Source organism: Nicotiana tabacum, chromosome 14 (genome assembly GCF_000715075.1).
Source record: "Nicotiana tabacum cultivar K326 chromosome 14, ASM71507v2, whole genome shotgun sequence".
NCBI classification, from domain to species: domain Eukaryota; kingdom Viridiplantae; phylum Streptophyta; class Magnoliopsida; order Solanales; family Solanaceae; genus Nicotiana; species Nicotiana tabacum.
The window spans coordinates 10436569-10452155 of record NC_134093.1 but is presented as its reverse complement, the minus strand read 5'-3'; the positions used below and the strand labels follow the sequence as shown (position 1 = coordinate 10452155).

General features: G+C 31.6%; 1 protein-coding gene across 1 annotated transcript; it reads left to right on the top strand.

Annotated features, from left to right (window-relative positions):
- Positions 1-1651: 1651 nt before the first annotated feature.
- On the top strand, positions 1652-3155 carry LOC107790658 (F-box/kelch-repeat protein At3g06240-like). Its single transcript, XM_075230362.1, has one exon. It carries the CDS (start codon positions 1769-1771, stop codon positions 2684-2686), a length of 918 nt encoding a protein of 305 aa, XP_075086463.1. The 5' UTR covers positions 1652-1768; the 3' UTR covers positions 2687-3155.
- Positions 3156-15587: the final 12432 nt, after the last annotated feature.

The following is a 15587-nucleotide window of genomic DNA, read 5'->3' as shown; positions in this document are numbered from 1 at the left end:
AGGTTACAGTTTCAATACTTCATTTCAATTTAGCCCAACGACCCTACGGCCGGACATGAAAGCTCATTTAAATATAAGTCCCACAAACCACTCAAGAAAAATAAATAGCATCCAAACAAATAACACATCATGCAAAGTCACCGATTTATTTTAAATCCCAAATCGAGAAAATTTGACTATATTTGAAAGTCTTCGAAAACCAGAAGAGCAGGTAAGGAATTCTGTTAACCTAGGAGAAAGTGTGAGTCACTCCCGGATTCCGTAATTTTAGCACGGTCGCTTAACTATTAATAATTGACATAATTATCTGATTTGTTACATGTTTAAAACCTAACCTTCATTTTTAAATATTAATAAAGGTTACAGTTTCAATACTTCATTTCAATTTAGCCCAACGACCCTACGGCCGGACATGAAAGCTCATTTAAATATAAGTCCCACAAACCACTCAAGAAAAATAAATAGCATCCAAACAAATAACACATCATGCAAAGTCACCGATTTATTTTAAATCCCAAATCGAGAAAATTTGACTATATTTGAAAGTCTTCGAAAACCAGAAGAGCAGGTAAGGAATTCTGTTAACCTAGGAGAAAGTGTGAGTCACTCCCGGATTCCGTAATTTTAGCACGGTCGCTTAACTATTAATAATTGACATAATTATCTGATTTGTTACATGTTTAAAACCTAACCTTCATTTTTAAATATTAATAAAGGTTACAGTTTCAATACTTCATTTCAATTTAGCCCAACGACCCTACGGCCGGACATGAAAGCTCATTTAAATATAAGTCCCACAAACCACTCAAGAAAAATAAATAGCATCCAAACAAATAACACATCATGCAACAAATTGCTCCTGCGATAACATAAGGTTATTTAAAACACGATTCTAGCCCACGAATAGACTAAACCAATCTATAGAAAATTTCAGAGGATTCAAGCCTAACATATCCAAACGGTTGAGTTCTATATTGTTGAACCCATTAATTAGAGAACTCAACCCAAACCCACTTTGTTACTTAAACAAAATTAATCCAAATCTTACTTCCAATTTTAAGACTTATACTTATCAAATGTGAAACTAGATTGAACAAACTAAAATTCCCTTCATCTTTGTTATCAAATGTCACTGCCCATTGAGAATGCTAAGCACAAATAATTAATTAATTATTCTTAAATATTTAAAAAAATATTAAATTACTTGTTTAAATATTAGAAAAATAATTTATGAATTCTATTTTAAAAGAGTAAAAAAGGCGATCGACTTTTTGTTATTTGTGCTTTTAATAAAAATATATTTTAAAATCAAAAAATATCAATGAATTTTGACTTATTCTATGAAAGAACAAAGAGATTAAAATATCTAAATAATTTTCATAAGAACGTGGCGTTGCACATTAAAATCAAGAATTTAAATAAATCAGTCCCATTAAATTAAAATTATCTAGATTTATTCTTATTTACACTCCAAGCAAGGATCACAAATATTTTAGACTAATTTTTAAATAAAAAGGGATATTAAATTAAAAATTATCTAAATAAGAATAAATCTATTTTTGTGTTGGTTTGATACAGTTTTCGTTTCGATCATTGGGGAATTAACACAAAACCTTTTTAGGACTCTCACAAATTAACACAAAACCTTTTTAGGACTCTCACCAATTAACACAAAACCTCGCCGAAAAGCTTCTCCATAGCAATAATCAAACTTCTTCTTCTTTTCTGGAATTATTAAACTTCAAGGGTTCGAATTTTTGCAACACAAATGGAATCCAATTTTCAATATCCACCAACTTCAAGCTTGACAATCCCTATTCTACCAGCAGAACTCGTTACTGAAATCCTCTCAAGGCTTCCTGTGAAATCCCTCTTGAGATTCAAGTGTGTTTCGGAATTATGGCTTGCTTTAATATGTAGTCCTGAATTTGTCAAAACCCATCTCAGCTTATCCGCTAATAACAAGGACTATAGCCGCCACAAGGTTATGATGTATCATGTTCCTAAGTATAGTTTTAAAGACTGTAGTCTTATGTCTTTATTTAATGAGTCTGTTACCGAGGCATTTGACTTGAATTTTCCTATGAAATTCAATGGATTGGACAGGAACAAGAAGAAGAAGTATCCTGTTTGGATTATGGGTTCTGTCAATGGATTGATTTATCTTGTCAATGAGGACGACATGTTTCTATGGAATCCATCAACTAGAAAATACAAGAAATTGCCTGATCCTAGGCTTACATTAAGATATATTTTCTTGAGAATGTGCGGTTTTGGATATGATGAGTTGCATGATGATTATAAGGTAGTGATTTTCATTAATAACAGTTCACATGATGAAGTCAAAATATATAGTTTGAAGAGTGATTCTTGGAAAAATGTTGATGCTTGTCCAAGTATGGTGCATTACGTTCCAGGTAAGTTTGTGAATGGAAAACTTCATTGGGTTACTTTTACACAAAACATCATTTCAATTGATTTGACTGGCGAGCGATGGGGAGAGATGGAAATCTACGTTGAAAGCCTAGTTTGTCCTTTTTCTAAAACAAAGGTTGGAAAAGCTAAGATCACAATCTTGCTACAAATAACTTGTAAGAGTACTTTTTTCTCAAGTTCTGTTAAATTCTATTTGTTATTCCAAAAGATAGAACAAGCCATGCACATGCAAAGGACATATAATTCTTAATTTGAACTATATTGTTAGGTGGTCTTGTTAGTCATTTTATCCTTTATGCACTATTTTGTGAGGAAAAATAATTTTCTCTTTAGTACTGTTTCAAGGGAATGTTAGGGCTCTTGGCAGAGAAAATAAAAAATACCAATTACATGGAACTTGTGCTTAAGTTGAATTACATTTTAAAAACTTAAGAGGTTGTTACTCTTTATAGTTTTAAGGTTATAATCTGTTTCTAAATTTTCATGTAACGGTACTTAGTGTTTGGAGGGGAGCAACCGGTAAAGTTGTTGTCAGGTGATCAAGAGCTCACAGGTTCGAGCAGTAGAAACAACCTCTTGTACAAAATGCAGGGTAAGACTGTGTACTATAGACCCTTGTAGTCCGGCACTTTTCAGACCCAGGGGCGGACCTAGAGCATTGACTACGGGTTCTCGGGAACCCAGTAACTTTTGCGTAGACCTTGTATTTATATTAAGAAATTCACTAAATATTTGTAAATATCTAAATGTGAACCCAGATATTATTGCATATTAATTTGAAATTACGGTAGGAACCCATAAGCTTCGAATCCTGGATCTGCCTCTGCCCAGACCCCGCTCATAACGGGAGTTTAGTACACCGGTACTTAGTGTTTGGGAAAATAGCATATTCCTTTCCGTTATTGTTTCTTCACATATGATACTGAAAGTGATTTGTTGCTTTAACAATGTTTTTTTTTACTTTTATTTAGTTGATATCTTTAACTTGGACATGCTCTGCTGTTCCCTTATGTAATGTTTTCTTCTGTTGTATGTAGGTATCTTGTTGTTGCTGGTAGTCCTGCTCTTGTATTTGGGAGAGGCGGATTTAGGATTTAAATTTAATGAGTTAAACTTTTAAGATTTTTATACATTAAACTCATTGTACTGTTAAATTTATGAGTTTAAATTTAATATGTGTTGAGGTTTTAGTAAGTTTTTACATATAAATTCATATTCCGTATTGAAAGTTATGAGTTCAGTTGAACCAGTAGCCGAAAAAGCTACCTCTGCCACTCGAGAGCCCATGGAACCTGCTAATTTTGAGAAACTTTACCGACGTCTTTTGTTCACTAGAGTACTTTAAGGATATAGTTAAGGTTGTTAGTATAATTTAGGGATGTTTTTGGTAAGCTTGGGCAAACAGTTTAATTGGCTGAACTAATCTTGTTTGGATTAGACACATTGGGCAAAAACTGTCAAAGCTTAATTGGTTGAACTGATCTTATTTAGCTCCCCCTATTTTTCTGTTTCTTAGATTGCTATTATTATCTTTCTGACTTTGTGGTTGATATTGTTTATTTGTTGTTATTGTTGCTTTTCTCTTCTTGAACCAAGGGTTTACGAAAAATAGTCTTTCTATTTTCCAAGAGTAGGAGTAAGACTTGCGTATATAGCACACACTATCTTTTTCAAACTGCACTCGTGGGACTCCACTCGTTTGCTGCTGTTGTTGGGAAAGTAATGGCAAAGTAGCTGAATGTTCAAAATGTTTAGATTAAGCTAGAGTTAGTGGTTTGATGATAGACATTATAAATCAAGAAAGAAAACCCATATCTTTTTAAGGTGTTACCTGTGCAATGCAGTTTTGTATCTACAATTTAAAACTTGTTTGGAATTGAGATATAATAAATGATGTTATCGTATTGAGGTTGTTTTTGCAAAAATCTTGGAATTTCAAATTTATTTTGCGTGGACGAGTATAAATACAAGACTTTTTAAGTATTCATTTGAGTTTACATCATACTTCATGTCATTCATATATAAGTGTTCGCATTAACCAAAATTTGTTGTTGACTCAACCAATTTCAATACACACTAATTTTGCTGCTGAAGATATATTATTGTCACGATCCGAAATTCTCATCTTCGGATTGTGATGGCGCCTAACATTTCACTTGTTAGGCAAGTCAACGTTAGAATAATATTATCCATTTTTAAAATAATTTATAACTTTATTAATAATAAAGAACAATTGTGGAAGTAAAGTCTGAAATATAGTGAATAATCCATAAAAATAACGGTGTCTAAATACCATCCCAGAATTGGTGTCACAAGTGCACGAGCTTCTAGAATAATTCAAATAAGGGCCTGAATAAAATAAAGCTGTCTGGAAATAAACATACAGCTAAAGTAAAATAGACAGAGACTTCAGAACTACGGACGTTGTGCAGTTATACTTCAAGTCTCCTCTGGGTAACTGATATCCGAGCAAGTCTATGGTACGCCGCTGGGACCAACTCCGAAATCTGCACAAGAAGTGCAGAGTGTTGTATCAGTACAACCGACCCCATGTACTAGTAAGTGCTGAGCCTAACCTTGACGAAGTAGTGACGAGGCTAAGACGGGTCACTTACATTAACCTGTACGCAATATTAGTAACAACAACAAATAATAGAAATAAATCGAGTAACTCATTTATGATAATTAAAGTCAACTCAGCAGTCATAACCAATTATCATTTCCATCAATTTTCTGTTGTAGCGTGCAACCCGCTCTCACAATATATTCATATTCCATTCTGTTGCGGCGTGCAACCCGCTCCTCCAATATATTTATTTTAATTAAGTTTGTTGCGGCATGCAACCCGATCCCCCAATATGTGTATGTGTGTGTGTGTGTGTGTGTGTATCGACTTTTAAATAAGTTTGTTGCGGCGTGCAACCCGATCCTCTAATATGGACTTTTAATAAGTCTGTTGCGGCGTGCAACATGATCCTCCAATATATCCATTTCAATCAATTCTATTGCGGCGTGCAACCCGCTCCTCCAATATATTCATTTACCAATTCTTGTAGAAGAAATTTCCCCAATAAATGTAACAATTAATATAAAATTATAAGACAACAAGCATACAATAATTATGATTTAATTATGAAACAAACAATGACAAATAGCAAATTATTATAAAAGTCATGGAGAAAATAGGCAGTTTAATATTTAATATGCTAAATATCAAATAACAATTAAGACACATAATTCAAATAGCATGTAATAATTAATGCAGGAATTCAAGAATTAATATTTGACAAACAATAGGAGAGAAATAATTATTATAATAATTAATTCATGATTTAAAATAATTTATGATTTTTCAAGTAATTATACAAACAATTAATTTGATGACGTATAGACACTCGTCACCTCGCCTATACGTCGTTCACATGCATTTCACATAACAAATAGTTTAAGGGTTCTATTCCCTCAAGTCAAGGTTAACCACGATACTTACGTCACTTCGAAAACAAATTTTAAGTTTTCAATATACCCTTGCCTCGCGAATTACTGTCCGAAATCCTCAAATCTAGTCATAAACAATTCAATATATTTAATATAAATTGTAGGAATTAATTCCATATGAATTTACTAATTTTCCGGATTAAAATCCGAAATTCATTTTAAAAATCGACAGTGGAACCCACGTTTCAAATCTCGGAAAAACTTACAAAATTCGAACACCCATTCCGAGATGAGTCCAACCATACAAAAATTATTCAATTCCGATGTCAAATGGACCTTCAAATCTAAATTTTTCGTTGTTGGAAGATTTTATAAAAATTTCAATTTCTTCCATCTAAATCCGAAATAAATGATGAATATAGACATGGATTTATGAAATATAATCACTTTGGGTTATAGAACACTTACCCAATTCAAAGTCGTGAAAAATCGCTTTGGAATCGCCAAAATCCGAGATTTAAAACTCAAAAATGAGTAAAAATAGCTAAAATATTTTTTTTATGTGTTCTGTCCAGCATTTCCGCTTCTGCAGAAATTTGACCGTGGGTGCGGTTCCGCTTCTGCGAAAAATTGACCGCGGGTGCGGTTCCGCTTCTGCGAAAAATGGACCGCGGGTGCGATTACACCAGAAGGCCAAAATTTCAGATTTTTCTTTAAGTCCAAATTTTGATCTGTTAACCATCCGAAAATCACCCGAGCCCCCGGGATCTCAACCAATTACACCAACAAGTCTCATAACATAATACGGACTTACACGGGGTCTAATATCACGTCAAGCAACGCTGAAATTATAATTCACACCTCGATTCGAACTTTGAGTTATAAACTTTTCAATTTGCAAATCTCGTGCCAATGGGTTCAATATTAAAAATTTTAAAATTGAACCCATATGATTTAAATCCTGAATCCGCCTCTGGTTGTCCCCTATACCTCATTATAGAAGTTTATGACTCAACAATATTACTTAAAAAAGTGCAACCCCGCAAGCTACAATTACATATTTATATATTCAATATTTTATTATACAACAATAATAGATCTTACGCAGTATAATCTCACAAGTGAGGTCTAAGAAAATAGTGCATACGCAGACCTTACATTTAATTTGCGAAGATGGAGAGGTTGTGTCCGAAGATCCTCGGCTCAAGGAAAACGAAAAAAAAGGGAAGAAATCAACAAGCAGTAACATATCAACAAGATAATAAGCTAACCGAAGCGAAAGAAACAATACGTAATAATAGAACTCTAAGAATACGAGAGTACAAGACTAATACTACTACCTACTGGTACAGCACAGAAATACGCCTCGACTACCCACTAACTTTCTACCCTAATTCGCGACCTCCATACCCTCATATCAAGGGTCATGTCTTTAGTAAGCTTAAGCCACACCATATTCAATATTTTATTATAACTACAAAAATGGTCAACAGTTGAACTCTGCGGGTAGTCTAAATTTTACCTTTAGCTGCTACTAAGGGTGTCAAATGGGCGGGCTAGGCGATTTTAGGCGGGTCTAAACGGGTTACTTGGGTTAAGATGGGTTGGGTCAAAATGGGCTAAAATTTGGGTCATAATCCAAACCGCCCAACCCTTATCAATCTTTAGTTAATATATGTTATTTTCTTATGAATTGTATAATTACTAAATAAGACTTTTTTTCTTTTTTTACGATCATATATAACATATCAAACAAAAATATAAATTTATTTCTAAAATATTTTGGCAAAGTTACTCATGGATAAATTTGGGCTAAAAATCAACCCAACTTTAAATGGGTTGAGATAGGTGGGTCAAGATAGGTTGAGTTCAATAAACGGAAAAGGGCCAACAATACCCCTAACATATTGAAAATGGTTCAAAAATACCCCCGTTAACCTTTTGGTCCACAAATGCCCATAACATTTATTTTGGGACTCAAACTTACCCCTATATCTAACAGAAGGGCCAACAATACCCCTAACGTCTTGAAAATGGCTCAAAAATACCCTCTGTTAACCTTTTGGTCCGCAAATGCCCCTAACGTTTGTTTTTGGGTTCAAACTTACCTATATATCTAACAGAATTAATCTGGTCAATTTTTTGACTTTAACTTCGCCATGTGGTATTTTCTTAACTCGTCACGTATATTATTTGTATTAAATAAACCCACATGTATATTTTAAAATACCCAACAACCCTGACCCGCTTCTATATATTTGGACAGTCGACTAAAAATAATTACATTCGCTAGTTAAATATATAAAAAATATACATTGATTATATATAAAAATATGTATATTATACATTAATATTTTAATATATATTTTACATGATATTATTTTTAGGAAAAATTATACGGTGTAGTTTTCCCTTCAAAATTTGGATAAGCTTTCATGATATACAATTCAAATGATAACTTGTTCAAACGTTATTGATATTAATGACCGGTTTGAGATGGAAATCTACGTAGAAGCCTAATTTGTCCTTTTTTCTACAGAAGTGACTAAGGTTGCAACAAAAACAAAGGTTGGGAAATTAGCATATTCCTTTCCGTTATTGTTTCTTCACATATGATACTGAAAGTGATTTGTTGCTTTAACAATGTTTTTTTTTACTTTTATTTAGTTGATATCTTTAACTTGGACATGCTCTGCTGTTACCTTATGTAATGTTTTCTTCTGTTGTATGTAGGTATCTTGTTGTTGCTGGTAGTCCTGCTCTTGTATTTGGGAGAGGCGGATTTAGAAATTGAATTTAATGAGTTTAGCTTTTAAGATTCTTATGCAATAAATTCATTGTAATGTTAAATTTATGGGTTCAAATTTAATACTTGTTGAGATTTTAGTAAGATTTTACATATAAATTCATACTCCGTGTTAAAAGTTATGGGTTCAATTGAATCCATTAACCAAAATTTGTAGTTGACTCAACCAATTTCAATACACACTAATTTTGCTGCTGAAGGTATATTATACTATGTTTAATTTCCAAGTTGCTTAGTTTCTGAACATCCCGTAGTTGCTTTATTCACATGTCTATTATTAAATTATTCAGTAAAGATCTTATGCAGCCAACAAAATCCAATTAGTCAAGACCTGGTTGTCCCCTATACCTCATTATAGAAGTTTATGACTCAACAATATTGCTTAAAAAAGAGCAACCCAGCAAGCTACAAATACATATTTATATATTCAATATTTTATTATACAACAATAATAGACCTTACGCAGTATAATCTCACAAGTGAGGTCTGAGGAAGATAGTGCATACTCAGACCTTTTCTTTAATTTGCGAAGATGGAGAGGTTGTGTCCGAAGACCCTCGGCTCAAGAAAAACGAAAAAAGGGAAAGAAATCAACAAGCAGTAACATATCAACAAGATAATAAGCTAACCGAAGCGAAAGAAACAACACGTAATAATAGAACTCTAAGAATACGAGAGTACAAGACTAATACTACTACCTACTGGTACAACACAGAAATACGCTCGACTACCCACTAACCTTCTACCCTAATTCGCGACCTTCATACCCTCACATCAAGGGTCATGTCCACAGTAAGCTTAAGCCGCACCATATTCAATATTTTATTATAACTACAAAAATGGTCAACAGTTGAACTCTGCGGGTAGTCTAAATTTTACCTTTAGCTGCTACTAGGGGTGTCAAATGGGCGGGCTGAGCGATTTTAGGCGGGTCTAAACGGGTTACTTGGGTTAAGATGGGTTGGATCAAAATGGGCTAAAATTTGGGTCATAACCCAACCTGCCCAACCCTTATCAATCTTTAGTTAATATATGTTGTTTTCTTTATGAATTGTATAATTACTAAATAAGATTTCTTTTCTTTTGTTATGATCATATATAACATATCAAACAAAAAAATAAATTTATTTCTAAGATATTTTTGGCAAAGTTACTCATGGATAAATTTGAGCTAAAAATCAACCCAACTTTAAATGGGTTGAGATAGGTAGGTCAAGATAGGTTGTGTTCAATAAACGAAAAAGGGCCAACAATACCCCTAACGTATTGAAAATGGTTCAAAAATATCCCTCATTAACCTTTTGGTCCGCAAATACCCCTAACGTTTATTTTTTGGCTCAAACTTACCCCTATATCTAACAGAAGAGCCAACAATACCCCTTAACGTATTGAAAATGACTCAAAAATATCCTCCGTTAACCTTTTGGTCCGCAAATACCCCTAACGTTTATTTTTGGGTTCAAACTTACCCATATATTTAACATAACTAACCTGGTCAATTTTTTGACTTTAACTTCGCCATGTGGCATTTTCTTAACCCGTCACGTATATTATTTGTATTAAATAAACCCACCTGTATCTTTTAAAATACCCAACGACCCTAACTCGCTCCTATATATTTGGACGGTCGGCTAAAAATAATTACATTCGCTAGTTAAATATATAAAAAAATATACATTGATTATATATAAAAATATGTATATTATACATTAATATTTTAATATATATTTTACATGATATTATTTTTAGGAGAAATTATACGGTGTAGTTTCTCCTATTAATTATGATCTATAACTCGAATTTATTGAGCAAATCTGACAATGGAACGACAGTTTTTGCTAATATTTTAGCTCTATCATTATATATTAAAATATTATTAGTTCTCATTGAAAAAGATCATGTGAAGTCCATTAATGTGTTAAGCAGTGGGATATGTATATAATTAAAGGTTTTAAATAATTTCCTTTCCATTTGTTTCTTTGCTTCTCCTTTAGAATCATATAAATAGATCATTATCATTTTTATGTTTGCAAATTAAAATTTATATTTGTTAAACTTGTTAAGATCTGTAAAATTTGAAAGGAAAACTACATTGTATAATTTCTCCTAAAAATAATATCATATAAAATATATATTAAAATATTAATGCATAATATACATATTTTTATATATAATCAATGTATATGTTTTATATATTTAACTAGCGAATGTAATTATTTTTAGCCTACCCTCCAAATATAAAGGAGCGGGTCAGGGTCGTTGGGTATTTTAAAAGATACAGGTGGGTTTATTTAATACAAATAATATACGTGGCGGGTTAAGAAAATGCCACATGACGAAATTAAAGTCAAAAAACTGACAAGGTTAGTTTTGTTAGATATAAGGGTAAGTTTGAGCCCAAAAACAAACGTTAGGGACATTTGCGGACCAAAAGATTAACAGAGGGTATTTTTGAGCCATTTTCAATACGTTAGAGGTATTGTTGGCCCTTCTGTTAGATATAGGGGTAAGTTTGAGCCAAAAACAAACGTTAGGGGCATTTGCGGACTAAAAGGTTAACAGAGATATTTTTTAATCATTTTCAATACGTTAGGGGTATTGTTGGTCATTTTTCATTCAATAAATGAGCGGGTCAATAACTAGCCCAACTTTGAGTGGATTATGCGGGTCATTTGGGCTTGGGCCAAATTTGATAGCTCTAACTGATACCGTTAGCCCATAAGGATAAAAGTGATCGACTTTGTTAACGGCAAGGGTAGGAACTAGATACTTTTTTATCGGAGGGCAAAATTATCAATTTCGCATAGTCTAGGTACAATTTTGACACTTTTTCGTTTTAACTACCAACCATCAATATACATGTGGATAGTTAATTAATAGCATAATCATAAATAATTAAAGAACGAATTAAACATATATCTTCTTGTTATATGTAATAAATATATAAACTCTAACCCATAAAGTAGTAACTGCTGACATAATTTCAATAGTAGTTTATTGGCATTTGGTGGTTTGTCAAATTGCCCTTTGCTCAACTTGTGATTTAAATAAAGTGGAACAGCCTAGATTAGGATGAACTATTTGACTAAAGTACTTATAAATCCCTTGTATCCATGTGTTAGTTCAAGTTAACCAATAATGAAATTGATAACTTCAGATAGAATATTTTACATGGTCATAACTTATATACATATTATTTAAACTTGAATTTAAATAACAAGGTAAAATTTTACTTAGGTAGTAGAGTAATAATAATTTAAGTATTATTATTATTATTATTATTATTATTATTATTATTATGACACTCTAAAATATTAAGGTAGCAATAAATTCCAATTATGAGGTGAACAAATACGTACCAAGGGAACAAAACCCCAGTTCATTTAATTTGTAAAGTTGATAAATGGTCATCTTTTGTTTGGACAATCCCAACTTTACTTCAATCATTAGGGGAAGGAATGTGGGTGGCAAGTGCGAAATTTATTACATAGTGGTCCAAAGGTATGAACATAAAAAAAATATATATGTCTAATTATTTATAATTGTCTAAATAATAGTTTTAAGTTGTACCTTTCATATTTCTTTTCACAACTTCTCCATCAACCGTCCATCTAGAAATTTTGGGTTCGATCTACGAGAATGAAAAAATCTTTAAAAGGGAACAATGGCGAAGCCAGAATTATTATCGACGGAGTCAAAATATTAAAAAGTAAATATACAAAAAAAAAAAGAGTCAATATATAATAAATATACACGTAAAAATATATATTTTACATATTTATGCAATGTAAATTTCTAATACATATTTAAGCAGTGTAAATTTCTAGCCAAGGAGTGTCAGTTACACCCCTTGACAAAGAGTGGTTCCGCCACTGACAGGGAGTGTTTTCCGCGGTGCAAATAATTTAAATTCAAAAAGAAGAAATAATAAATAAATAATTAAATAAATAAGAGAAGATAAAGTTCACATATAATTGTCTAAACAATAATTGTAAGTTGTACTTCCTATATTGCCTGTCACAAGTCACAACTTCTTTATAAACTACACTTCTCAACTGTAGGCCCAATACAAAGTATTCAATTCTAGCATATAAAATATGTTAATAGATTATTTTGTACTTTGGGTTGAATTTGATGAAGTGTTATCTTATGCTTTTTTTTTTTCTTGGATGAAGATTTTTGAAATTAATTGGAGTAATACAATATGCTAGCTGAATTTTAAACTATGCTATGTTTCTTTTGTTGTTAAAAAAGGTCACGAGTAGCTAGTGATTTAAATGCTGCTCTACTCTATACATCAACAAATATTTAATGAACTTAATTTTTTTTCTTTTAATAATTAAACATTTCATTATTTGAGCCGTAATGTAAGTTAATAATATTTTTATTTTTCGATAATGGACTTTCAAGGATAAAATAAATCTTTTTTATAATGGAAAAATATTCAAGAGTCCGTTGGCACACAGTTCGAAAACATATAAATAATGAACAAGCTCCTTTATTGAATTCATGACGGAAATAAAACTCGTGGTGTATGCTTAGGGCCCGTTTGGGCAAAACAATTGATGGAAGATTTTTCTAAAAAAAAAAATTACTTTTTTCGAAATCAGCGTTTGTTCATAAAATTTTTAATTTTTACTTGAAGATGCATTTTGAAAATTTTTGAAAATTTAAAAAACTGCAAAAAAATATTTTTCAAATTTTTTACTCAAATTACTAACAAAATTTCAAAAACAACCCAAACTAAAATTTATGTCCAAACACAACTCTAAGTAGGCGTTTGGACATAAAAATTGTAAAATTCGAAAAAATGGTGAAAAAAGTTTTCAAGTGAAAATTGTATTTGAAATTTAGAGTTGTGTTTGGACATAAATTTCAGTTTGGGTTGTTTTTGAAGTTTTGTGAGTGATTTGAGTGAAAATTTTGAAAAACACCTTTTTGCAGTTTTTTAAATTTTCGAAAATTTCCAAAATGCATTTTCAAGTGAAAATTAGAAATTTTATGAACAAACGCTGATTTCGAAAAAAAAAAAATTTAAAAAATCTTCCATCAAATTTTATGTCCAAACGGGCCCAAATTTCAAATACTATTTTCACTAAAAAAAAAAAATTCGCTATTTTTTCGAATTTTACAATTCTTATATCAAAACGCCTACTTAATCTCACACATTTTATATGCACTTTTACCACTGAATTAAAACCCTGAAGGCTAGACTAAAATTTTGAAAAAAAGGAAAAAAAATGTCTTGTCAATTTAAAAAATCAAAACCCCACTAGAAGAGTTTTGGGGCAGACTTTTTGTTACAAAACTTTTGGTCCTCTTTGCTCTTTGTCATATTTATTAGCATTGAGTTTTTCTTTTAATTTGAGCAAAAATATCAGAACTTGCCTCTATGGTGTCTATTACATTGTCCCAAGTTCCTTTCATCCAAAGCGACACATTCATAATTAGTTCTAACTCAATATTTAATTATTTCATTTGCAAATTAAATTCTAATTCTAACATAGTGTCTTGAAGATATAGAGTAAGTGATAACGAATTAATAAAATTCATAAATCTAATAACTATAACAAATATCAATATAGAGTACGTAGCATTCAAGAGTGTGACCTAGTGAATAATAAAGTGAGTTGAGAAATAAGAGGTCTTCTGTTTAAATTCCAATAAAGACAAAAATACGTAAGTGATTTCTTTTCATTTATCTAAGTTTTGGTGGACAAAATTAATCGTAACCTATGTTGGTGTGAATGATGTTGAAAGATAGCATGTACTCCATAAAATTAGTCGAGATGCACGCAAGCTGACCAAATACTATTGTTATTAAAATTCATATAGAGTGTGTATAAATGAACTCTACATTGAGAGAAAAAAATGAAACATAAAATGACTTTTAGAGTCCTAGCCTGACACTTTTTTTTGTGTTTTCCACTCGATGTCCGGTACTCATATTGAAGCCCGACTAAATTCGAATTGCACTGAAAAGTACCACGTTGGGAGTAAAGCGCTTAACAAAATGGCGTGACACTTGCACCAACCTAGTTGACGATATATTTCCTTTTTCCAAATAAGTTCAAAAATTATTTGTAGATATGACATTACAAAAATGTCTATGTCCTGTCTTGTTTAATGTCACATTGGCCAGGAGAAGGGGTCAAAAGAATAAAGTCTGGACTACTTTAATCAATTGGTGTATAGTTATTGACCTAAACTAAGTTAAATCTACTTACCTTACTTTAAAACAGGATAGAGACAACACACTAATAGTATTTGTTTTTTGAAAAAAAATTGAATTGAGAAACACGACGTTTCAGACTCTAAATTTTAGCGGTGACAAAAATATTAGGTAATTTATTTCTATTTGTTAAAGTCTTGGTAGTGTTATTCGGTATATGTGTTAGTAGGAGATAATAGATACGCACAAGCTGATCCGAAAAGCGCAATTATAAAATGATAAGATGAGCCACTAATCCAAGTCATTATTAAGACAAGATTGTCTCACTTAACTAATGCTTAGAGCGTACTTAAGTTTTAATTAATCCCACTAGGCACTAACGGACATGTTGGAGGCAATACAAAAGCAATTTCTTCATAATAATATTACTTGCTTTGAGTTGACAACTCTGCAATCATGGAGTTCAATCATTTGAAATTTATAAAAATTTGAGTTTACTATTTAATACTATCTTATTATCTCTCTTAATTTTGAAATGACATATATTTGCAATAATTTCAATTACAAAAGGCATTTATATGTGTAATTGAATAAATACATGTATTTTCTTTACTTATTATTGTTTCTTGACTTAACATGTCATGCCCTTTTTAATTAAGAACATTTTCATGTTTTTTTTTGTTTCTAATTTTTAGCTACAACGTAAGCTGAAAGAAAATAGACACTTTGACATAT